At 37.6% G+C, this 27,457-nt stretch overlaps 1 protein-coding gene across 8 annotated transcripts in view; it reads right to left on the bottom strand.

The window, feature by feature from the left end:
• Positions 1-27,457, bottom strand: part of NBEA (neurobeachin) — a 441,541-nt gene that overhangs the window by 15,922 nt on the left and 398,162 nt on the right. For 4 of the 8 annotated variants that reach the window (XM_060770827.2, XM_060770830.2, XM_060770823.2 and 1 more), the window contains 6 exons: positions 10,859-10,921; positions 10,447-10,536; positions 7,523-7,715; positions 5,011-5,082; positions 2,096-2,251; positions 569-739 (listed from right to left, as the gene is read on the bottom strand). In XM_060770827.2, coding sequence (XP_060626810.2) covers positions 569-739; positions 2,096-2,251; positions 5,011-5,082; positions 7,523-7,715; positions 10,447-10,536; positions 10,859-10,921 — 745 coding nt within the window. The remainder of the gene's footprint in view (positions 1-568; positions 740-2,095; positions 2,252-5,010; positions 5,083-7,522; positions 7,716-10,446; positions 10,537-10,858; positions 10,922-27,457) is intronic. The other 4 variants (XM_060770828.2, XM_060770831.2, XM_060770825.2 and 1 more) reach the window with 3 other exon arrangements.

The raw sequence follows: 27,457 nt of genomic DNA, 5'->3' as shown, positions 1-27,457 counted from the left end.
GATTTTTGCTGCTGTCTGCATCCTCATTAGAAAGGTTTAATCTCACTTCCTGTCTTTGAGACAGCAGGAAGTGAGAGGAAATCTATTCTTAGGAAGGGAAATTCATTTCTGGAAGAGTTATCACAGGAAAAGGTATCTCCACTGAAGCTCAATCACCAATCCTTGTATCTGCAACAACCCAAATATTTCAAAATCCAATTGTCACAGGGATAGAAAGTGAGGTGAAACCTTTTGAACAGGAGCAGAGACAACAAAATCAATGTTATAGGGTGTTAGCCCTTCCCTAAGCTATCCAAAACTAAAACTCAAAAAATTGGTTGTGGTTATTAATAAAAATGTACCTGTTCCAATTTACATACAAATTCAACTTAAGAACAAACCTACATAATTTATCTTGTTTGTAACCCGGGGACTGCCTGTATGTGAATTGGTGATTTAAGGATTATGGTTCTATGAAGCAAAATGATTACTGCAGCCTATAAATACAATTTTTGGAAATTCTATGTGTCGCAACTAAGGCTTAAACTACTTAAACAGGTAATACATATAAAGCAATGGATGAACTTACTGCTGTTTGGATTGTCACCAATGATATGATGCCGACCACTCCAGTACCATAGCAGTAATGTAGCATCACGGGAGCCAGAGACTATGTAGCAGTCCCCACCAATATATGATTCCGATCTGGCAAGGCAAGTGACTACATCCCAGTGGCCAAACACAATCTGAGTCAGTTTCCCTGCAACAAAGATGGCTGTGTTATTCATTATTATGTTTCAGAACCTTAGAATACAAATGGAAGCAAATGAATTTGAAGAATATACCCCAATTAAAAAACTGGAGTTTAAAACTGACATCAGGCAGACTTGGTCAGACCTATAGCTTTACTAAGTCTCTTCCAGCGGAACAATTCTGGGTGCAGACACCACCAAATATTAGGATACCTCCAAAATAACTCACGTTTTCCCTTATAGAATCTGAACAGTGCACTTTCTATTACCTCTTTATAGTTAATGTAAAATGACACTTGAGTGAAAGTTTCAGATAACAGGTGGCATTTAATTTGACATGGAAAAAACACAAGGTGCAATTTTTTTCATAGGAATACATGAAATTGTCTTATACTATTCAGACAATGCGTCCATCTAGCTAGCATTGCCTGTTTTTGACTGGCAGCAGCTCTCCGTGGTCTTTCCCCCATTAACTGGTCCCTGATCATTTTTTTGATTGGGACCAGAAGTGTTTTGGGTTTCAGGTTTTTTGGATTTTAGAATACCTATATTTGCATGTACTTACATACATTCAGAATCTTAAAAGATAGGATCCAAGTCGAAATGTGAAATTAATTTATATTTCATGTTAACTTATACACGTAGCCTGAAGGCAATTTTACACAATATTTTAAATATTTTTTGTGCATGAAACTAAGTTTGTGCACACTGAACTGTCAGAAACAAAATAAGTCACTCTCAGTCACCCATGTGGACAATTCTGGAGTATTATGGATCTGGAATTCTAGATAAAGGATGCTAAACCTGAACATGTGGATTTCTACATGAAAATGTGCTGTTATCATATATTTATTCCCCACTTAAAATGCCCAATAACTAAAAGTCTCTGAAAGGTATTCAAAATAGTTAAAACATCTCAGTAATAAAATAGTAACTGCAGACAATGTTTAAGAAAACCAAGTAGCAAACAATAAAACTATGACAGCATATACAACAACCAAAGAAAATATGAATCCAGCAAGAAAATGGAAAAGTGCTACAAAATGAAAACATTAAAAACATTTATTAAACAAACAAACAGTTTCTACACTCAGGCTTCCAAGTTGTGTTTGAAGCTCTTAGAAGTTTAAATAGTACTTTTCCAGATTTTTTAAAAAACTATTGAAACAAGAAATCTTTACTAATGTGCATATCACCTGCTGAATATCTCTTTTACAATTCCTACAACAAATATGCATAATTCTTTAGATCTCAATGATATTGAAAAATCAATTAGGAATTCACAGTAAAGAAATATATAGCTCATAGATACCACAAAAATGTGCCTGATGCTAAAAGTACAGCGATGAATGTACAACATTTACCTGTTTCTGTGGAATAAACCCGAAAGCTCTTGTCCCAGAAACCACAGATAAGAATGTAGCGATTATCTGCTGTGACCACAAAACAATGAGCATTGATCTGAATGCTTTGATCCACAAGGTCTGTGATCTGCCGTTTGTTCACACCAGAGTTATTGGCTAAACAAAATGAAGAAAAAAAACCCATATAAGCAAGACATCTTGACAACTTTTTGTCATGCAGTATCCAGAAAAAATAATAATACAGAACTGAGAATTCAATGCTAACATGGCCAGGCTAGCTTTCAGGAATATGGAAGTACTCCACATTATTAGCATAGGTCTTGCTAAACTATAACATAGTAAAAATGAACAAAAGAGCCACAAAATCTAATGGGAAAGTCACCTCGTCTCAAAACTCAAAGTATACTGGAGATAATTTAACAGAGGTTGGATCACTATCTCTCAGAACTACTTTAGCTATCTATTTCTGAGTGGAAGGGGTTGGACTAATGACCCTACCACATTTTAGAACATGTTGTAGGCCCAAAGTAAAATAAAATAAACTTTGAGGGCTACTGATCAAATTCTCTCAGTTGAAGGTGCTCATTTCAAAACACATTCCTACAGTGCTGTCCAATTTCTTGTCCTCATTTAACCACCAGCTTTATTGCTTAAGAGCTTTCAGCATGACAACAACAAAATGAAGAGGTGGTCATTTTTATCTTGGGCAAGACAAGACTTGGCTTTCTGTAAGGTCAGAGGGAACACGATTCCTCTCTATGTGGTTAGAACCATTGCATTATTCTGGATGATAAAATCTGCAAGGATGTCTCAAACTGGATATGTAGGCAGTGAGATGAGAACTTCTGCTGTTGATTCTATAAGATAAGTTGTGCGACCCCCCCCCCCCCCTCTCACTATGGTATATACTTATTTTCTACATAAAATAGGGGAATAACCCTTCACTTGCTTATTGGAAGTATCTTCATAAACTTTATAGCATGCAAACATTTTTTTTTCAGCACATGCTGTAGGATGCTCACACACTTCAGTGATCTGGGAATGTAAAGACTACTTTGCAGATTTTCTCATCCTCAACACATTTAGACATGCCAAAAGAAAAATGGCAAGAAAAATACAACAAGAAAACTCCACTGAAAATAAAAAAGAAACCACCATGTTATGGCTTTTTGCAGCAATGAAGTGATAGCCACGGAAGAACCCATAGAGACAATACCTAACATTATTGAGGACTTTGGAAAACTAAAATAATGATTAAAAATGTCCCGCAGCAAGACCAGAGAACCTTGAAGGAAAGGACAGGTTTTGAGATATCTGGGAATCTACATGACAATGAAAAATCTAGACCTATATGGAAACAACTATGAAAAAGCATGGAATGGAATCCTAAAAGTTTAAAAATGATAGACCCAGCTAGAACTTTCTTTGCTGGGAAGAGTATCTACAATTAAAATGAATGTTCTCCTTAAAATGATGTTTCCAAACAATACCAATATTATTAAATGATACCTCCTTCAAACAATGGAACAAAGATATTAGCAAATTCATTTGGAATGGCAAAAAACTAAGAATTAAGATGAAATCACTGCATGATGCCAAGGACAGATGGACTATGTCTCAACCAAACTTCAAGGTGTAGTACAAAGCTGCAGCTCTAGTTTGAATAAAAGAATGGATAACTCTAGATAATACAAGATTACTGACATTTGAAGGACATGATTTAAGATAGGGATAGCATGGATACTTAATATATGAAACTACCTGCCTTATTCTCATTATTAACAATAACACAAAAGTCTCCTTCAGCTGATCCATATGTTAAAAGGTTTCCTAAGAGATCCAGCATTATGTTAATGTTCACAGATTTCCAACTTGGGATCTGAATTTGGGAGTTTAACAGACCAAACGGATTTTGAATTTTCAGTCTCCTGCCTCAATCATCTGGTGCAAAGGACTATCCAACTAGTCTTGAACTGCTCCTTCAGTTATTCTCCGTCCTATTATGGCCAAATTCAAGTTACTTTCGTTTGAAATTAAAGTAGTATGATCATCCTTTTTCTACTTAGAGTGACTGCTATATGTATAACAGCATTAAAACATTCAGCTGTACCACATGAAAAATGCAATGAGTTCATTAGGTCAGTATAACACTATAAACTAGGATGAAGCAGAAGCGCATTAATAATTACAGTAAAGTCTAGAAATGATTCACCCATAAATTGAAAATGTGTATTTTCTAACAAATTTATGCAGGTTGGTAGATAATATTAAATTATTCTGGATGATAAAATCTGCAAGGATGTCTCAAACTGGATATGTAGGCAGTGAGATGAGATTTGCTATAAGTAAGTGCAAAGTAATGCATATTGGATGAATAAAAAACCCCTCTAACTTCACATATACATGACTGAGATTGAAAATGACTGTTTCAGCCAGTAGGAAGGTATTGCAAGACAATAATTGGCAACTTTCTGAAGATGTCAACTGAGTAGTATAAAAATGGATTAGCAGAAGAATCAGAACTTCATTAACATATGGACTTCACAGGCACTATGTTTAATAGTCTGAAGAGATAAAATCATGCGCCAGAATTTATCAAGGCACTCTTAGGCTTCATACTTCTATTAAACATCTGCATTCAGGTGAAATACACATCTGATGTCAGAAACAAACATCAGGGGACGGCATCGACTATATTTTCTTGCTGAAATGGAAGAACCTTTCATTTACTCCAGAAGTACTCTTACCTTGATGTTTTATATCACAGTTTTTCATTCTAAAGCTAAAGGTTGATTGTCATTATGGCTTTCCATTCTGAAGCCTTCATAATAAAACATAATTAGAATGGAGTGCACACAAACATAGATGAACACATTGTTTTCTAATAAAAGTTGTTATTTTTTTTCCTGACATACCAATCAGTGGATCCATTTCAATGGGAAGATGATGAGCTTGATCCAAAGAATATCCAGGGGCTCCCCTGAGGCCTAAGGGAGAAAAGAAGTTACACTAATAAGAACTAAGGAGTTTTATCTTACTAAAAAAAGGACATCCTGTGCGATCATCATGTATTTTTTTAAAATGCACATTTCCCCCAATACAAAATAATTTTCCTTGTAAATAATGTTTATCATATATGTCAAAAGTCCCTTCACTGGAACCAAAGCCTTCCATAAGATGTTGATCTAAGGTGAATATGTGATGGGAGGAAGTGTTCAAAGATCATGTGATGCCAGAATGTTTTGACAACAAAAAGATAGAGTCTGTAGGTTTCCTGTTGTTTCATCCCTGTTATTAATTATGAGTCCTTTGTAAGTTGGATGTTTGTAATGCAGGGATTGCCTGAAGTTGGTATGGCCTGTTGGAAACAATCTGATGGACTTTTTTTCATGAGCACTTCAAGTAGATAAACGATGGCAGCTGCTCTGGATATCATTCTTTTCTTATCAAGAAGGTGATAGTATTGATCTAATTATTAACTGGAGTGCTGTATTGTTAAAGAATGACTCCCATGCTGCAGCAGCTCCACTGGCTGCTGGTCTACTTTCGGGCTAAATACAAAGTGCTGACAATTCCCTTTAAAGCCCTAAACAGCTCTGCTCCAGGCTATTTGACTAACTGCATCTCCTCCTATAAACCAACTTGGGCACTGCAATCAGCAGAGGAGACCCTGCTCTCAGTTCCACTCCGTCCCACACATGGCTGGCAGGGACGAGAGAGAGGGCCTTCTTTGTGGTTGCCCCCCCCCCCCCCACCTCTGGAACTCCCTTCCTTCTCTCCTTCAAAACACAATTGAAAACTTAATTTTGCTCACTAGCTTATGGAGAGGAGGAGGATTAAATGACGAGAGACCATCACTAATTTAAAAAACTGCTATTGTATTCAGACTTGATCAGATCATGTTTGTCCAATTAACATCACTGGCTACATAATCAATAAACACACCTTAGTGAACTTCCGTGGGTGTTTGTAATGGAATGTGGATGTTTTGTGTTTAGGATTCTTATGTGGAGATATTTTTGGTTAGGTTATACTTGATTTAATCTGTGAGTATCATGTTATAGTTTATTTTTATAAGTGGGATTATTTTGGATTATTATGTTTTATCTGGTACTGTACTGAGGCACTGAATGTTTATTTGCTTGGAATCTGACCTGAGTACCCTTGGGACAATAGTTTGTATTATTTATTATTATTAGTAGGTAAGCCTGTCCCTTACTCTAACAAATTACATTTTTGACTTGTCTTTGCCATCTTTCCCTTTCATTTTGCTGTGTACATTCAGTCTTCCTCTTATTATAGTCATTGTTCGTAAGTTCCCTATATCTACCCTTTATCTTATGGTTTCACCCCACTTTCTTTTCTATATGGACTGTGTCACACATTTCTAAAAAAAATATGTACTGTCAAAATAGACAAACAGGAGCCAAAATGGCAGTTGTTCACATCTCTGCCCTGTGTACACTAGAAATAGAGTGAGAGAGGTGTATCTATCATTGTATTGTAGAAGGCTTTCATGGCTAGAATCACTGGGTTGTTGTGTGTTTTCCAGGCTGTATGGCTATGTGAGGTCACAATCTCTGAGGATGCCTGCCATAGATGAGGGGGAAACGTCAGGAGAGAATGCTTTCTGGAACATGGCCATACAGCCCGGAAAACACACAACAACCCACTGTATCTATCATGTTTATATAAAGTAAGGGGTGCTGAAACCTTCCCCACTCCATGAACCTGATTCTGATGTCAAAAGTAGCCATGTTTCTTGGCAAGATTTCTTCAGAAGGGTTGCCTTTGCCTTCTTCAGACACTGAATGTGTGTACCTTGTCCAGGGTCACACAATAGGTTTCTATGGATAAGCAAGGATTCAAACCCACTTCTCCAGAATTGTAGTCCAACACTCAAACCATGACACCTTTCTGGCTCCCAATATCCAAGTATTGGAGGCATTCAAAATAATATTAGATGAAATATTTAGAAGCAATTGTATGAACCTGAGATGGCAACTAACTATACTAGCATTTATGTTTAGAAGGGAGAGATGTTTCAGAATTTTTTTTAAAAAACCAACACTTTGTGTTGAAATTTATTACTTAAAACACCAGCTGCAACAACAAAAACAACAAAAATCTATACTCAAATGCAAAACTATTCATGCTTTGGGTTGTTGTAGATTTTTCGGGCTGTATGGCCATGTTCTAGAAGCATTCTCTCCTGATGTTTTGCCTGCATCTGTGGCAAACATCTTCACAAGTTGGGAGGGTGCTTTCCACAGATGCAGGTGAAATGTCAGGAGAGAATGCTTCTAGAACATGGCCATACAGCCCAAAAAACCTACAACAACCCAGCGATTCCGGCCATGAAAGCCTTCGACAATTCATGCTTTGTGTTTCTGTACAAATATTAACCTTATACTGAAGTATACATACCAACTGTGTTGTGCCATCTATTCACTGCAAAGAGGCGGCTGCAAGTCACAGTCACTACAGCAGGAATAGTAAGATGGGGAAGCGTGTTGGCTGCCACATGAGTGACAGGAGAATTTGATGGAAATTTGAGGACCATTATAACATCCTGCTGCATCTGATCTTTAAACATAAGCGGGCTCTGTGGAAGGAAACACTGTTGAGTAGAAAGGAGAAGAGAGCAGAAGAAAACAGAAGGGATAACACAATTAGTGAAGAGGTCCGAGGGAAAAATCAGGTTAAGAGAATCAGGAAACATTTGCACATACAGGGGAAACAAAGCTATCTGCACATCTAATGCTACAAATACAGGGCAGGAAGATTAGAAAAGCTGTTGCTGGAGCATAACACAGGGCAAAAAGAGATGGGAAATGATTAAGGGTCATTGGGTTATTATTGAAGGGTGTGAATGATTAAGTCAGCATTAACAGAAAGAACATCTCAATGAAATGGCTATAGTACTTCATATAGTAAAGAATGGGATCAAAAGAAGCAATACTTAAGTCATCCATAAGTTTTACATTATAAATGATATGATAGTTGAATGATAACTTAGAGGAACTCAATTAATAGAAGTTAATGGCAAGATCTTATTTATTAACAGTGCCAAATCAACAAAACTACACATTGTAAGGAGAAAAAAAACCTGAATTCTATTGATAATGACATTTTCATGAAAACCTCTTCTCCCACATAACATGCAGAAATACAATAACAGCACATTAGTAAACTATTCTTATTGCATTAAGCTTTTATTTGACCTGCTTGCAGTAGTCAATAATAAGAAGTGGTGAAATAAACAGGTTAGCATCCTATTTGTGAAATACGTATGTCCACCTTATGGTTTCATCTATCTTTTTGTGTTGCTGTGGTGGTTGGTATTCTCTTCCACCCTTCACAACAATGAAAGCTCCCACTTAGGAATCATGCCTTTGCTGCAGAATTCCATAGTTAGAAGGACTGGACAACTGTCTGATTATGCCTCACAGCCAGGCACAGACTAATGACCACATAACCAGATAATTTACCAACCCGCTCCCCCTGCTTTCCGTTAAGTAATGAATGGCTGTTCATGGGAGCTATTGCAGAAAAAAGGTGAACCTTGAGAATGATAAGTGGTGAACTATAGTGTTTGGCCTGCAGTGAGCTAAGTAAGATCTCAGTCATTTTGTGATGGCATCAGACTGTAAAGCAATATTGTCATATACTGCAAAATACGTGTTTGATAGCAGTAATCTTATGATTCTTAGGGTGGCAGGTCTGCCCTCAGAAGCATCACAGCGTTTAGTACTATGTGGAATATCAGTAGTATTTTTCAAAATGTAGAATGGATATCATGAGTCTTCATCTATAGGTGTGCAATGGCTCATCTAGACCAGGAGGGCTTTATCATCTCTTTCCAAACAGGACTTCGCACTTCGTGCATCACAAGTTGTTATGTAAACCCCTCTGAATGTAAACATGTGGGATGTGATCTGCGTGGCTGCTGTTTCAGAAAGAAAAAGAAAGTGCCTGCCTAGCCAGAATGCTTTCACCAATGTTGTGTGTGTGTGTGTTGGAGCCCTATGTTTGACTAATTATAAACTCTTTTACAAATATATTGCATTATAGTAATACAACATTATCATATGTTTTAATGAGAAAAATAAATAAAAGGACACTACATATTGAACATATAGAATATGTCTTTAGGCATACCATGTCCTACTAAGATCAATGAGACACTCCTGATGGGATCATGGTTTAAATACCTTTCTAGAATATTAACAACCTCCTAAGGATCTATGTTGCTCTTCAAAAACGTTCAGTTTGTTTTGAAAATTTCAGATAGGTTTGACAATCTGAGATTTAATCGCTAGCACAGTGGTTCTTGACCTATGGGCTCCCAAGTGTTTTGGCCTACAACTACCAGAAATCTCAGCCAGTTTACCAGCTGTTAGGATTTCTGGGAGTTGAAGGCCAAAACATCTGTGGACCCACAAGTTGAGAACCACTGCTCTAGCAGGTAAGGTGCCAGATGTTCTTCTCTGAACCCATGGAGATCCATGGCACTTAGTCCATAACATTGGGTAAGATGAGCCAATGATCTGACTCAGTATGAGGCAGCCTTTCACTATTTCCATGGTATATATTGTTCATGTTTATGCAAAAGAGAAGGAAAAACAGTTAAAAGAGCAATATTACTTAGTATTTATGTTATCTTGCTCTATATTTTGTGGGCTGATATAAAGTTCAAAAGTATTATAGCTTGGATTTTTTTTAAAAAGAAAACTTCTAACGGTGAAATGCTTCAAATCATAAGTAAAGACAAAAATAGATCCCATTGTTTACATTCTAGCTAAACAATATCCTGCCCCTCTCAACCTGGAACAAATACACAAAATAATGAATTAGGAATGATTTGGAAGTTCAAACCAAAGTTAAAGTGCATGCTGTGTCCTCTCAGAATGGCCAGGAGCTTTCCCACATGATTTGAACTATAATTCCTCACTTCTGACAAGTAGCCAATGTTAATAAATCACAGAAATCATTTCCTAATGCTTCCTTCTCCTCTTGCAATACGATCTCCCTATAAGAAAATGGAGTCACCCCCCCTCCCCGTCTTTACACACAATGGTATTCATCAAATACATATTTATGATGATAGAAGCTCATTTAAAAAGTCAGTAAACTGGCTCAAAGCAGTCAGTGAGTGTTTTAAAAAAAAGATCCACACATTTGCCTATATATTGCAGTCAGCAATGTTTCTGCCTAGAAAAGAGAGCTAGTGTTTGTGGGGAACTCCGGGCATATAAAAAGAAAGTGTTAGTTAAATTGGTATTTTATGACCTATAAAAGTATTTTCAGATTCAGAGGAAATAAATTCCCAACAAGCAGTTATAGCTCACCAGGTGCATGGCAGAGCTCCGAGGCGGATGTGGCTCAATAAGCAACTGAGATGGCGTCTGTCCAAAGTTCTGTATCTGTGCCTCCATGGCCTGCAGGGAAAGGAGAGTGATTGTCATAATCAATATGCATCAAAGAGATAGGTCAACACACTCCTTGACAATGCAAGCATATCCCAAGTCAGCCATGAAAAAAGTCCAGAAAATTCACCGGGTGCTCTTCTCCCAGGCTGCAGACTCATCCAAGTGTTAGTATTTTGTAGACAAGCTTTGCTTCTCCTTTCAAGCATGCTTCAGTTAACCAACTAACCATTCCTATTTCAAGTAGCTGGAAATGCATGTGAAAATGTTAACCTGTAAGGACATGCAGCTAAGCTCTGGTGAGATTTCATTGTACTAAATACATTGTTTATACCTTAATAAAGTCCTTTGTAAGGAGGAATGTATGAGGATCTCTAATAAAATAAGCTTCTGGGATCTTGAATGGGAAAAAATGAGAAATAAAATTCATGGAGAATGAAATGAAAATACCACAATATCTATGCAGTTATAAATGATTAATGCAACAGTATCACAGCACACATTTCGGAAATAAAATAGGCTGTCAAAATAACCTGACTTGTTTTGCAGATAATCAGTCCCACAGGTATTTTATTTATTGACTTTATTTTTATCTCGCCTTTCTCTGCATAGGGACTCAAGGCGAGTAACAATGACATAACATGATAATATTTTAAAACCAGGCAGATGCATATACATATGTATACAAAAATTAAAAAGCAATTAAATATTTGTGTCATAGATACAAAAATTAAAATACAGTTAAAACAGAATAAAAATACAATTAAAACTACATTTAAAAGCTAAACATTCCCTCAAAATCCCAGCCATAAATCCAATAATTTGTTTTTATTAAGTAAAGGTTTTTTAATGTCTCTATTTATGAATGTCTGTGATGATGAAAATATTGAAAGAAAGAGCCCACACTTCGGTATTTTACATTCTTTTAAAATGCAAGATGCAAAATTGGCTGCAATCCTGTACACATTCACGTGAAGGGAAGTCTCAGTCAACTCAATGGAAATTATTTCTGGTGTGTACAAGATGGCAGTTTTAAAGTAGAAGGGAAAATAAACTGGAATTCTACTGATAATGACATTTTCATGAAAAGCTCTTCTACATAACATACACAAATATAATAACAGTGCATTTTGTAATTTCTATTCAAATAAAAATATTTACAACAGATTCCGTAGCTATAATCTTTGTTTTGATAGCAGCTTTAAGTGTAACAAACCCATGTTATTTTCCTAACTAAAATGTGAACATTTGAGTGAATGAATCCTCAAGGCATTTAAAAATTGCATCAAAAATAAATACTAATGCAAATAATGTTTTTCAAAAAAACTACAGTCATTTAACTACAGTAGACTAGACAGCAGTAAAACACACACACACTGTCATAAAAGTTACAGTCATATAAATATCAATCAATAATAGCAAAGAAGGACACATTTGACGAAGGGTGTACCTACTCTGAAGAATTAATGCAGTTTGACATCACTTTAACTGCCATAGCTCAATGCTCTGGAATCATGGGAGTTACAGTTTTACAAGTTTTTAGCCTTCTGTGCTCCCAAAGATGGCGGATGCCTCACCAAACTACAAATCCCAGGATTCCATAGTATTGTCGATACTGTTAAAGTAGTGTCAAAAGGCAGTAATTCTACTATGTAGTTGTACTCTAAGCAAGGTCATAGTGTGGTCAAAATGGGAAAGATTAAAATAGCCATTGGCAAGTTTGATGCCTCTAAGGTTATCCTGTTTTTGTGTATATTTGACCTGCTCATTCCAAAAATGGCACTTTTTCCCCCCTGCCAGCTCTGGTTTTTGAAATACAGCATATATGCCATCTACCATTCGCTTGCACATAGAAAATCATGATAACAATATCTAAGAAACTAGAGCTGATGTGGTCTATCCAATGCAATGTTTTGAATTAGTGCTCCAACCAAGCCCAGCAACAGGACTAAAAATCATGACACCAAACAAATTTTCTTTGGGATATGCCATAATTAAAGAGGAAAAGCATACAGGTTATGATATGCTATAGCAGATTGCTTTTGCTTAAGTATATTTGGAAGTGTAAGATTCTGCCCATCCTCTCCTCTCTCTGCTGAGGAAACTGGGTACATATGACTATTTATTTATTTATTTATTGAATTTATATCCTGATTCTCTCCCAGACTTTTGCACTTTGAACATAGTTCGCAGTAAATTAAATTAAATTGAGGAGAAAAGCAGATTAAAAGTGGGACAACAGAGAATTAACCAGGAGTGTCCATGTCAAATCGGGACAGCCGGACAGTTGCTCCAGTTTGAATCTGAATTCTATGCATATAAATGCAGAGTTTTGTTAATGATGGCCAATGTTAACCTTTCCATACAGCTTAGACAACCTGCATACAATGTGGATTTATCACTGAACATGTCCTTCCCCTATAAGTAGTAATTATTCTCACTTTGCATATAAACTTGCTTTTCATGCAGAGGCAAACATGGTGTATAAACTGTTCTGGGTATATTTTATTGCCCCAAGCAATATTCATATGTATATTGTGGTAGTAAAATCTTTCTCATACAAAATTGTATGAGTGGTTAGAAAAAAGGACAATAATTTCCCTAGCTTGGACATTAAAGCTGCCTCCATGATAAGGACAAGAAGAATATTTGAAAATATTTAAAAAGTTGTAGAAAAACAATTGCCGAGAAACTCAACAAGAAGAATTCTGGAGTGACAAGTTCAGGTCTTACTTTGCATAAAATGTGTATCTGTATTGCTAGCTTTGGGAAGAAACTTGGTGGAGAACTATATCCCCATTTGCAGGTTCAGATTTTGTTTCAGTCATTTGCCCACAACATATTACAGGAATTCCCTGAGTTACAAACATCTGACTTACAAATGACTTATAGTTAAGGACAGGGGTGAAACAACAGGAAGTGAATCTATCCCTAGGAAGGGAAATTCACTCCTGGAAGAGTTATGGGGAAAGAGGGTCTCCTCTGCAGCTTTATCATCAATCTTTGTTTCAACAAAAAGCCAAATTTTCAGAATCCAATTATTATGCGGACAGGAAGTGAGGTGAAATCTTCTGAACAAGGGGCACAGACAGCCAAACAAACATGACAGGGGTGTTAACGCTACCTTATGCTATCAAAAGCATGCACGCACGCACACATACACACCCAGCTGGAGTTGCACTCAAACATGTACCTGTTCTGACTTACATACAAATTCAACTTGAAAGCAAACCTACAGAACCTATCTTGTTCGTAACTTGGGGACCATCTGTACATGAAAATGACACAATTATCCTGAAGCTATGAATTTCATTGGTTTTTCTAGTGTGTTTATTATATCAAGTACTCTTTATTCACAGAAAGAAAAATGTGAAAAAGGTAAAAGGATGGAATGTGGAAATAAGTTTTGGAGGACAATCATCCAGGACTGTATTACAGATCTACTTCTATGTAAAGTTAAGAATGAAGAGCACATCCAGGCAAAGGTTTATCAATAACATTGAATAATGAGATTATAAAGATCTGCTAGTCAGATAATCTTTTGAGAAAGTCTGACACCGTTAGACACAATAACATCGTCTCCAGGATTTAAGTACAAGAGAAAAATAAATCAAATACATCGTTTTTAGATAACAACACTGCATCACGCTCCTTCCTGGGCAAACAGTCTTCTTCTCCCTATGTTAAATATTTAATCTTAAGAGTGTGTGGAGAAGTAATACAAATGTTTAATGCCAAACAATGTCTGTTGAAGATATAAAGGTTTCTAGAAAAAGCTCTTTTGATTAACAGTTCAAGCAAATAACCCTTATTTTTCAGTATTTCAGAAAACATTCAGGCAATTTTCTTGTGCTTTTAAAGCATCATGTTGATATAAAAATGTTATATTTAGTAGCTATATTATTCAAGGACATTCATCTGCCACTTTTTACAGCACTGGGTGAAGCATGTTTCATTTCTTCTGCAGATGCAGCAGAGAAATGAATTAAATCTTGTACATTGCTGCTGCATTTTAATTTACACATTTGCTTTCACGTTGACCAGTCTCCAGGAAACTCTGATTATACAGCTACAAATTCAGTTTATACTGCTGCTATTGATTTTACCTCCCACTTATAACAGATTTATGTTAACAGAGAGAGAAGCTGAAAACAACAGTAACTTCTAAATAAGATGGTCTGTTTAAAGGATAAGAAAAGGACTCTTAAATTTCTTCTGTCAAAGGAAACCATTATGTTACAGCTAAGTACATCTCATTTAGTGGGTACTGAGTGACTGTTTTACCACCTGATTTTTCTCAAATAGAAGCCAATGGCAAATGTTAGAATTTTCAGTACATCAAACCTGCTTATGCACATCTTCTGCAAAACTATGAACTGCAACCCTGATAACCTGATCAAATGAAATTGTTATCTATCAGTTTAATGAAAGTGATATATTCTATTAGTTCTTTAACAGAATATTTGGTACCAAAGGCAGAAAGAACAGGGATAGTTTTCTACACCAATGAAAAAAGGGGTTCGATATGTTTAACCAAACTTTTAATTCAAACCTAATAATATCATCAGGGGAAAAGAAATGATCAAATCAGATAAACTAATATTTTGAAACTTTGATAGACCAGTTGAAAGGACCTTCCCATAATGTATCAGATGACTTTTTATTTCACAAGTCTTCACTTATGTTTGCCATTTCAGTGATATTTTTAACAAGTTGGAGAACAGTTGATGGGGTAGGTTTATCTGCTTGTCCTTTACTGTGTTTTGCTGCTCATAAGTGCTCAATAAGGGATTCCGGAGGCAGCTGAGTCTATCTTGTCTATTGTAGGCTGGCACACACAGCTAGACTTAGGCTTATGGCAACTCTAAAGTGAACCTAAATTGGTTTCTTGGCAAGATGTGTTCAGAGGGATATTGCTATTGTTTTTCTCTGCGGTTGAGAGTCAGTGACTTTTGCACCCTCATCTAGTGGCTGTACAGGATTCAAACCCTGGTCTCCAAAATCCTGATCCAATATTTCAACCATTATATGTACCATGTAAGGAAGGCTGAGTGAAGGAAGATAGACGCTTTTGAACTGTGGTGCGGGAGGAAAATTCTGAGAGTGCTTTGGACCGCAAGAAGTTCAAACCAGTCCATAATCCAGGAAAGCCTGACTGCTCACTGGAGGGAAGGATATTAAAAGCAAAGATGAAGTACTTTGGCCACAAAATGAGAAGACAGGAAAGCTTGGAGAAGACAATGATTTTGGGAAAATGGAGGGGAAAAGGAAGAGGGGCAGACCAAGGGAAAGATGGATGTATGGTATCCTTGAAGTGACTGGCTTGACTTTGAAGTCGCTGGGGGTGGCCACGGCTGACAGCTCTGGCATGGGCTGGTCCATGAGGTCATGAAGAATTGGAAGTGACTGAATGAATAAACAACAAATGTACCACATTGGCTCATGCTTGCTGACTTCTCTTACTTGAAATGTTGTAGGATGAAAACCACATATTCTTCAATATGTATGTTCCCTGCAATCCCAAAGCAATTTTAAAGGGGGTGGAGTGTATTATGTTTTTCTCTCACATAGAGGAAAAGCACCATCAATATTGTAGAAAAGGTTTGAACTCTAAAAAAAAGTTAAGCATGCATATTAGTATAGCCTTATGAAACAGTAAAGGATTTCTAGTTTACTTGTTACTTATACTTTTGTCTCCATATCCTAACAGCTCCAGTTGAAGCCCCCAGACTTTTCTAAATCCAACACACTAAGATACTAAGGTAGGGTAGGGGAATGCAAAACCATCTTAAACATTTTGAATTATGTATGATAATGATTCAAATGACAAGCCCTTAAAACAATTGACTATAAAAGTGATTTAACATGTATTTCTTTTATTTTTCTTGTACAGGTTTTCTTATTGTATCATTCCTCTCCCTTTTATTGGCCCACCAAGGCACAACCATACAATTCTTGGTGCTATTTCTTGTACAAGGCTAGCATGTTTAATAGCCTTTAAGCATACTGTTCTAAAGAACAGACGTGACTGACAGCCCTCTGGGTGTATAGCATAGCTTGAAAATGTTATTGTTTCATACTAATAGTGTGAGATATTGCTTTTTTATTTGTGTTTACAGCTGTTAAATAGCATCAATATCCTTAGGACATGTGATACGTTAGCTGAAGAATATTGATTTCTATTTGGCATTTCCATTTGTTAAAGCATGGGAGAGATTTCTTGCAGAAGCAATAACCACAGCAATTCAGGAGCTTCCATTTTGAATTGTTAGGGTATGGAGGCAAAATTATGAGTGACAAGTAAGCTAGAAATCCTTTTCAGTTTCATAAGACTATTTGATGGAAGTACTAATATGTATACTTAACTGTTTTTAGAGGTTATATCTGTTGCACAGTATCAGTGGTGTATTTTTGTGTGAGTGAGAAAAACACAGTACACTCTGCTCCCTTAAATTGTTCTGTGATTGCAAGGAACATAGAAAAAATTGTGTTTTTTGTCTATAGCTGTAAGTCATTAATGGAACTGAATACTATTTTAAATGGGAATACTCAGTTTGAATCTCTGCCCTGCCATGGAAACCCATCACATTTTTTATCCTCACCACCTCATCAGACGGGGCTTGGGAAGCATCCTGGGAACCTGCCAGTGTTGTGCTGACACTAATGGAGCCAGGAAGGATCTGTAATGGGGGAAGCATCACTGTGAAGGAAGCAGCATGTGGAATGACGGATTTGTCCCACTGCCCCTCTCTTTGGTGGCAAAATCTGGTGAAGTGGGATGCTTTGCCTGATCTTTGTGATAAGGTCATCAGGGGAACACAAAGCCAAACCTCCTCTAAATAAATCATACCAAGAAAACTCTTAGGGTTGTCATAGGTCAGCAAGTGGCATGAAGGCACATGACAACGCAACACCTATATTACTTATCAAGAATCATGACCAAAAAGCAGCCACAAGCATGTGCTCCAAACCCTTGAACATAACCTTAGCTTATCATTTGTAGTTGTAGATGTTTCTGAAGGGTTATCATCTATCAGTCTGCAGAGATGGGCAACCTCCCCCCCCCCCCAGCCATATTTCTTCAGAGTTAATGTATCCTGGACTACAAACAATTAGTGAGTATGACTAGGACTAATAGCAGGAAAGTCCATACTTTCTCTCCCCTACCCCTTCCTTTTTTTTTTCAACAACAAAATTTCTTCCCACTTGCATCAAAGGAGACCACAGCTAGGAGAACATCACACAGAAGAAGGTTTATAACACCAATTTTGGGAAAGCTAAAATGAATGGGATAATGAGGAAGGCAGGAAGCTACAATTAGGAAGAATATTTTTGTTTTGGATGCACTACCATCTAAACATACACCATCGTTAGGGTTGTTGAGATGAAAATGGGAGGGGACTCCAATATCTTTAAAGAGTTGAGTGGAAGGAGGAATTTCAACAGGTGTTGCTTCTTGTCTGACTGTGTGACAAGCAACACCTACTGAAAGTCGCTATTTAATACAACTATTAAAGGTACAGGAGCCTTCTGCAGTTTTTGCTTTAGCAACTCTAACCAAAGAAAAGGTAAACTAATGAAAGTTTAAATATGCAGGGGTACTTCTATTAAAAGAATTAAAAAACATTCTGGTTCTTTTTTCCTTTGTTTCCCTTGCTTTCAGAAGTACTACAAAACCAGAAATACAATGCATTTATCAGACATGGATCAGGGAAAGTCACACAGTTTTCCCATACTGCTTACTGCTTTTCAGGAGTTACCAGTGGGGTTGCTTCTTATGAACAGGTTTCTTGTTTTCCCTTTTTCCCACCCACCATTAGCTCATCAAGCCTAACTTTTTATTTGGTAAGAAACAGCATTAGAAAACATCATATTACCCCTTTCAAAATTAAATGGTAAAGTTACAAAATGCATTTTCGAATAATTTTAAGGCAAAAAGCTTTGATGTTGATTTGATGCTGCTCCCTCTCTCCTGATAAAAATGCTTTTTGGTGCTCATGAAATTTGACAGCAATTGCTTGCAGCTGCCTAGTTAATTTTTTATTTAGAGACCTCCAGAATGGTCTTTGAAAATTATCATCCTAAATTAAACTGATATATGCCATGCTTATTTGTGAGGATTTCACGTTTTATGACATCAATTGAGTGGTCTTGGTTTTTTTAGTTAGGATTGTATTTGAACCTGGCAAGTTTGGACAACTCTTTTGTTCAATGTTGCTGTTCTAAATACTTGAATACAACTTTTGATCATGCCAAAGGGCTATAATACAGCAGCCCATTTGCCTTTTAAATAAACAAGACATTTATTTAAATAATTTATAAGTTACAAAAACAAATAAGTATACAGTATGTAGCTAGCATTACAATTAGACAGTTACATAGCCAGCGGGTTGGTTCTAAATACTGTCAAGATTAGAGATCTAGAAAAAAAGTTAGTTACAACTGATGCCCTGATTATTTTGATGGGTGTAAACTATGATTTCGCCCACTTTGAATGCCACTCATACCTCTCGAAAACTCTTGTTGAGCTATACAGTATTTATTTATGTATTTATTTATTTCATATACTTGTACCCCGCCCTTCTCACCCCCAAGGGGGGACTCAGGGCAGCCTCACAGCAAACACCATTCAGTGCCATCATAATGATAAGAACAATCAACGAATTCATTAAAACAAAACACGCCAATTAAAATCTGGTACATGTGTGTCAGAAGATACATTTATAAATAATCATTACTCAGTGCTGTTTTTAAAATGTTAGGGTATGTGTGTATATACAGTACTTGTTTGACATAATTGTCCAGGACATGAATTCTTCAACATTATTTGATAATTTATGACTCCAAAGTTCAAATCTTTTCATCAGAATTTCTGTATCTCAATTTGAGATGGAAAGAATATTCACTGTTATTTGTTTACTTGACAAAAAATGTGTTTCCTGATACTCAGAAAGCCCAGTCTGAGAAGAATAACACAATGGTGAGATTGATTTGCAGTTTTTTCTTGGCATTGTCAATCCTGAAATATTTTAGGGAGCTACTTTGTGCAGAAATACATATTTTTTGGGTGAGATTGTAGAATTTTGTACAAGAATAATTTCCAAACAGCCATGTAGTTTGGGTACAAGACTCCCTGTTTTTTGTATTTTTTTTGTACAATATTATTTTTCTGGTATCTGGAATAGAAAAAAACTACATTGATATATTTATTCTTTTTTGGCATTGGGGATAAAATTGTGGAAATTACTTGCTGTGAATTGCAAGGATGACCTGATTCAGTACTAATACATTTGTTGTTTGTTTATTTGTTTATTTATTTATTTATTGTAGACTGATTTTTCTCTCTTAAGAGACTCAAAGCAGTTACCATCAACTTGATATTTAAAGAATCCCATAAGTACAATGAATCTTCAAGGAATCTCAAGGAAAAGTGTTCACCTTGTTACCAGATACATCTTATCAAAGCCAGTCCCTGGTCTGAGCTGATGCAGAAATTGTGGCAAGATCAGTTGCAGACTATATTCATCCTCCTCTTCCCTCAATGACAGATTTACACAGCAGAATCTTAGTACTTTGCTTGACAAAAATCACCAGTTTCTCCAGCAACTAAAGAGTCTTCTACTACTCAGAATCAAAGTAAATACAATTTCCAGAACCAATAATGATTGTCTCAGGGCCTATATTTTCCTGTTGTCACTGCTTAGTCCTTAACAAAAAAGAGAAGGACAGAAAATCTATCTCTTAACTGATCATACTTGAAGGCGAAACTAGAAGTGGGAGATGTGGTTACACTCTACTAACTTGTTAAGAAGCAAAGATCACTGGAATGCAGCTACAAAGTCCCATTTCTTTCCCCACACATGGGAGAAAAACTAAAGGAAAATATGTAGTTATACAGACAACTACAAAAGAATTAAGCACTCCTTTCATACCATTACTATTTCAGCCTCCGTTTTGTTGTTCCTTAAGAGCCCATCTCCATTTTCTTCTCATGTTCTGTCATAATTTGATATAATACCTCATAGGTTTCAAAAACAAACACACATAGAAATCAGTGCATATTTTACTCATTTATTCTTAACATGCACATTTATTTATAGACTTCAGGTAATTTATGGATGCTCGCATTGACTCAGACTTTGGGCTCTCTGTTTCAGAGGTACTTTATTCCTGTAAGTCGTGCCTATAGGGCAGTGTATGTTTATCAAAGGAAGCTATGGGATATGGCCATACAGCCTAAAAAATTCACAGCAACTAAGCTATGTTTCTTCCTTTAAAAAAACTTCAGTTGTATGAAAATGCAACTTTCACTGAGACTATCAAATTTAGTGAATTTTCCCTATCTCTAACAATTTCTCCTATCAGATTTGGCCCAGATTATATTTCTGTCTCATTACATCCCATCTAGAATTGCTTGCAAGAGTTTTCAAAAAAAAGTACCACAAGAAAATTCATACATATTCTTGTATGCATATTTCTCTAATATATGTAGTTTTGTATACATTTCCCCATAAAAGCTCCATTCTTGAAATGAATATGAATAGCCACTTTGAGTCCCCTTTGGGGAGAAAAAGCAGGGTACAAATAAATATAATAAATACAGCAAAATAACAACAACAACAACAACAACAATATTCCATTGTTATAGCAAGCATTTTTGTAACACAGAATTGCACCATAAAATTGGCAGAGAGGGACAAAAGGTGTAACACATCACTTTGGGAAGTGTAAATTAGGTTTATTCTCATTAAAATGAGAACCATGCAATATTTTCCCTCATCCATAGTGCTTTTCAGGTAACCTCCTTATTTTGACACTGTACTGAATAATACAGAATTTACTGTTACCACCTGATAATCCTGCCCTCGCTAGAACATGAATAAAAAACCTGAGCTGTCTTCTTTTGCACTAGTAACATTGGATAGGATAGGATAGAAATGGACAGTTGCTGCCCACAAAGTAAATATCTCCTAAATTATTAACATATGCTCTATTTTTCACAAGTAACTTAACTTACATATTTAGAAAAATTAATAGAGCAAATAAACACAATGCGAGATTTTGTTTCATTTGCATTGTAGAAGCTGGAAAAACTTTCTGCGGGATGTTACACAGAAGAAATAGGAGAAAAACGGAAATGAATAACCATATAAACCCTGGAGAGACACTTGATCATGAAGGAATGTATTTTAATGGTGGCTTTTTGTTGTGCTTCTTCTGGCTTATTATAGAAATAAAACATGATCATGTAAAGTACTATTTTTAATGCCCAGAGTATAGAAATAGACACACTCAGTAAATCAAGTATGTAATATCCATGTTTTTCTTGGTTTATATACATAAAAACTATATTAAAAATTTAAATGTGATTTTATGTTCAGTCAGTTTATGGAGGATGTTAGAAAAAACATTTGGCCACATAAGGAATGGCTTTCTTTCCTTTCTTTCTGATGAAAGCAATATATAAAAATCCTACATTTTCAGCCCATTGTTCTATTAAATTGATTGCATATTTTTCCTGCTAATATTGTTCTCTGCCTTGATTACATGAAGTAGTACTGAATATGAAATATGTTACATAGAAGAAATATGCTACTAGTCTGGGATTTCTCCAGATTTTCTTTTCAAAACTGACATAGAATAATAAAATCAGAGAACTCTAGAATTTGAAGAAATCACAAGGGCCATTCAGTAAAACCCCCACCATAAAGGAATGCATAATTAAAGCACTCCTGACAGATGGACATCTAACCCTTGTTTAAAAACCTCCAGAGAAGGGGACACCACCACCCTCTTAATAGCATATTTCACTATCATAGAATCATAGCGTTGGAAGAGACCTCATGGGCCATCCAGTCTGACCCCCTGCCAAGAAGCAGGAAAATCGTATTCAAAGCACCCTTGACAGATAGCCATCCAGCCTCAGTTTAAAAGCCTCTAAAGAAGGAGCCTCCACCGCCTCTGTTCAGCACAGAGTTCCACTGCTGAACAGCTCTCACAGTGAGGAGGTTCTTCCTAATGTTTCTTTCTAGTAGTTTGAAGCCATTGTTCCACATCCTAGTCTCCAAGGCAGCAGAAAATAAGCTTGCTCCCTCCTCACTATGACTTCCTCTCACATATTTATACTTGGCTATCATGTCTCCTCTCAACCTTCCCTTCTTCATCGAACAGCTCTTACTATGAGGAAGTTCTTCCTAACCTCTTTTCCTGTTGTTTGACTCCATTGCTCTGTGTTCAGTCTGAGCTAACACCTAGGACCTCATCATATGCAGTGAGAGAAGCGTCTTCTCCCTGCTTCTCTCAGCTGCCAGCATAGAATGGCTTAGAGCCCATCACATGATGCAAGGCTACTTCCGGCAGGACTCCGTGGGGCTGTGTGTCGGCAGTATTGTGGCAGCGGAGCCCAGAGGAGTCAGGTGTAGACCTGACTCCTCATAGAACAAAGCAAGAAGAGCTGAAGAGGAAATGGGCACAGACAGGGAAAGGTTGTGGGAAGCGAGACTATGGACACCACCACTGCCCCACAATTTCCCCCACTGCTCCTCACTTTACCCCTGGCTGTCTGAGAAGGTCCTATGCTAAAATTTTGGACCAGTTCAGAGTGACAATACTCTGGACTGGTACTTTTGTTGACATCAGCAAAAGTACCCACATGACTAGGAGGAAGGGATGTCACGTGATGCTACAGCAGCAGGTCAGTGATGTGGGCCCAATTCATTTCTACTGAACACAGAGGAAAGTAGGTGGCAGCACTGGCCCATGTGGCAGCAGGCTCATTCTGATTAGGCATAGGTTCACAGCTTGGGAATTCTCCTGGAACCTCAGGTTGCGGCATGGCTGGGGGGGGGGGGGGGGGTGGTTGCAAAATTAAAACTTGTGCACCAGTTGTGCCCGTACCTTGGTAAGTCAGACTTGGCTACAATGCTCCATGCTATAGTTACATCTTGGATAGACTACTGCAATGCACTAGTCAATGGCGGGGATGAGAGAGAGGGCCTTCTCAGTGATTGCCCCTTGGCTATAGAACTCTCTCCCTGGTGAAATTAGATCAGCTCTTTCTCTCGTCAGAAGCCTTGTTAATTGAGATATGCCTATATATGACTTTTTTCTCTCATGTTTACTCCTTCAGATTTGAAAGGAAATGAGCCAAGAGAACCTAATTTGATGTTCTGTCAATAAAATGCTGGAAAAGTCAATAGCAGATGGAAATACTCTCATTTATGCTGAGCAGCATTCAGCTAGCTGTTGTTGGTACAATATAGAAGTCAATGCCATATTGCTTGATCTTACCTTTTAGCTAGCAAGTATACCTATTTCTCAGAAATTAAAGTAACAACTACCCCCCTCACATACACACAATTCTAGATATATGTATTGATCAGCATACCGAAAAAGACTCAGAGGGGTCCAAAATGTTGTGGAATGCACCCATTGTCCCCTAAAAGATATTTTCAAGCATTTCTGCACCAAAACATTTAATATATATATAAAGGTTTTGGTTTGTGGTGCTCTCTGAACATTGTGGAAATGCCCACCATGCTCCCTAAAATGTATCTGGGGACATTTTGGGCCATTTTCTTCACTCCTGGAGGGCCACCCCCCCCCAAAAAAGTCCCAGGAGGGCTGCAAGATGGACTTTGCTCAGCTTTGATGTAGAACCTTTTCTGGAATACATTTTATGAAACAATTACTCTGACTACTTACTATAAATAGTCAGTCATTACTCCTGTCTCACTGCAATAAACTCACAGTACTTGCTGAACATGTTCTTATATCTCTGACCCCATAATTCCTTGAAGTTACTACCAACTTCTTGTTGGAAATGGATAGATTTGCCCTGAATAGAAGCCCTGCATTTGAACTGTCACCTTTTCTTTTGTTGATTGTTTGCTTCTGCCAGACTAGATATACTAGATATACTAGCACTGATCTGACTCTGAACTTCCACAGTCCTTCCCCACTCATATTGAGCACTGCAGTCACAATGCTGATGCTTTGCAAAATGCAGTTTAAAGACCAGAACTCTACTACAGAAATGTATTTATTTGAAGTATTTGGTATCATTTCTATGTACACAAGGGCTCTCGAGGGATGAAGTAATGCAGCTTGGATTATGCAGTTAACCCTACTTATGGCTAAAAATGATCTCTCTTAATCTGGAATGTAAAAACACTTGGAACTGTATTTTCAGATTCTAGTTCGTCTTCATCATGTTTAATACCAAGGTAAATAAAGCTCCATCTAATTTCAAGAAAAGTGGAGGCGTTTTCTTCAGAGGTGAGCACTGAAGTACATGTTGCTGAAGCTGGCTCACAATATATGGACTGTACCTAGTAGTGTGATATCTGCTCTGCCCCCTGGTAAAGATTCTTTATGCCATCAATGAAGTTCTAAAACCAAACAACAGTTAGAGAACTAACAAAAACTGTCTTACAAGGTGAAGGGTTAATCAAAACATTTATATTCAGCTATTTAGATATTAGATACTGCATCCAAAATCTAGATACTGGAAAACGTCATTGAATATTGTCACAGAAAGAGAATCATGAACATCTTGTACATACTGATTCTAAAAAGCCATTAAAGAGACATATTATCAATATGTTTAAAATGGTTAAAATGATCAGCTTTGTTATTTTCTAGGAGAAATATCGAAATTGCTCTGCAGTCTTCATTGCAAGAAGGTGATGAATGCAAAACATTGTAGAATAATAGGCAATTTGTTCTAGGGTAATGACTGTAATATAACTGAAATCTGTGCTAATAGTTTTTAAAGAAAGGCTTCCAGCTATTTCTGCTATAAGCAGCAGTCAAGTAATTTTCATCCTTTTACCCTAGAGAAAAATATTACTTTACAGTGAATGCTGAATGTTTGCAAATAATTTCTGAAAATCAAAAATTATTATCTGTAAACAGAATGCCATAACAAGTAAAATATAAAAGGAACCTTCACAAATAAGATCTATATTCTTTTTGTTTTGCAAGTAACAGATGGAGAAGTGGCAATCTTTCCAAGTAGTACCTTGAGTCTTAATGACTACAAATTTAAATTTGAAACAATATTCTTTGTGGGCCTCAGGTGAATATATAAGAAATTAAAACCTGAAGATGTTGTTAAATGGATGAATCAATGCAATGTGTCTGCAAGTATATGTGGGAAGATGACAAATATTTATAAAATACTATGTACAGATGCTAAAAAATCTGATTGGTAAGAATACAAGATCAAATTAGAGATCTGCTGGTACTTACTTACTTACTTACTTAGGCGATCCCTCGTTGGACGAGTAAGATGGTCTTCCATCATGGGTTTCCTTGTGGGTCCGTAGGTGGCTGTGGAGCCCTATTCTTGCTCTGCATCTTCTTCCGCAGTGAGGGCATTGGTTTCCAGGTGGAAGGCGGTCCCGGTCGGGGTTGGCTTGACGCGCCTTCCTCCTGGCACGTTTCTCTTTCACCCTCCACTCGTGCCTCCTCGAATTCTGCAGCACTGCTGGTCACAGCTGACCTCCAGCTGGAGCGCTCAAGGGCCAGGGCCTCCCAGTTCTCAGTGTCTATGCCAGAGTTTTTAAGGTTGGCTTTGAGCCCATCTTTAAATCTCTTTTCCTGTCCACCAACATTCCGTTTTCCGTTCTTGAGTTCGGAGTAGAGCAACTGCTTTGGGAGACGGTGGTCAGGCATCCGGATAACGTGGCCTGTCCAGCGGAGTTGATGTTGGAGGACCATCGCTTCAATGCTGGTGGTCTTTGCTTCCTCCAGCACGCTGACGTTTGTCCGCTTGTCTTCCCAGGAGATTTGCAGGATTTTCCGGAGGCAGCGCTGATGGAATCGTTCCAGGAGCTGCATGTGACGTCTGTAGACAGTCCACGTCTCACAGGCATATAGCAGGGTTGGGAGGACAATAGCTTTATAGACAAGCACCTTGGTATCCCTACGGATGTCCCGGTCCTCAAACACTCTCTGCTTCATTCGGGAAAATGCTGAACTTGCAGAGCTCAGGCGGTGTTGTATTTCGGCGTCGATGTTGACTTTGGTGGAGAGGTGGCTGCCAAGGTAGCGGAAATGGTCGACATTTTCTAATGTTACACCATTAGAAATCTCTGGCATTGGAGAGGGGACGGCTGGTGACTGCTGGAACAGCACTTTGGTTTTCTCGATGTTCAGTGACAGGCCAAGCTTTGTGTATGCTGCTGCAAAGGTGTTGAGAGTGGCTTGTAGATCTTCTTCTGAATGCGCACAGACGACATTGTCATCAGCATACTGGAGTTCTATAACAGCTGTTGCTGTAACCTTGGTTTTGGCTTTCAGTCTGCTGAGGTTAAATAGCTTGCCGTCTGTCCGATAGATGATTTCCACTCCGGTGGGAAGCTTCCCATCAACAAGGTGAAGTATCATAGCGATGAAGATGGAGAATAAAGTTGGGGCAATAACACATCCCTGTTTGACACCTGATTCCACCTTAAATGGGTCACTTTGGGAGCCACTGCTGTCCAAGACTGTTGCCATCATGTCATCATGGAGGAGCCGCAGAATGTTCACAAATTTGCTTGGGCACCCGATTTTTTGGAGGATGGTCCAGAGAGCGCTGCGATTCACTGTGTCGAATGCCTTTGCAAGGTCGATGAATGCCATGTACAGAGGTTGGTTTTGTTCCCTGCATTTTTCTTGGAGCTGTCGTGCAGTGAAGATCATGTCCACAGTTCCTCTGGAGGGGCGGAAGCCGTTCTGGGATTCTGGGAGGGTGTCTTCTGAGAGGGGCAGAAGGCGGTTTGCAAGGATTCTTGCGAGGATTTTTCCAGCAGAGGTTAGAAGGGAGATACCTCGATAGTTTCCGCAGTCTGTTCTTTCCCCTTTTTTGAAGAGGGTGATGATGGTGGCATCCTTGAAGTCTGCTGGGATTTTCTCGGTCACCCACACTTTTCCTATGAGCTGGTGG

Source organism: Anolis sagrei, chromosome 3 (genome assembly GCF_037176765.1).
Source record: "Anolis sagrei isolate rAnoSag1 chromosome 3, rAnoSag1.mat, whole genome shotgun sequence".
NCBI classification, from domain to species: Eukaryota; Metazoa; Chordata; class Lepidosauria; order Squamata; family Dactyloidae; genus Anolis; species Anolis sagrei.
The sequence above is the reverse complement of the archived record's forward strand: the minus strand, read 5'-3'. Positions and strand labels throughout refer to the sequence as shown.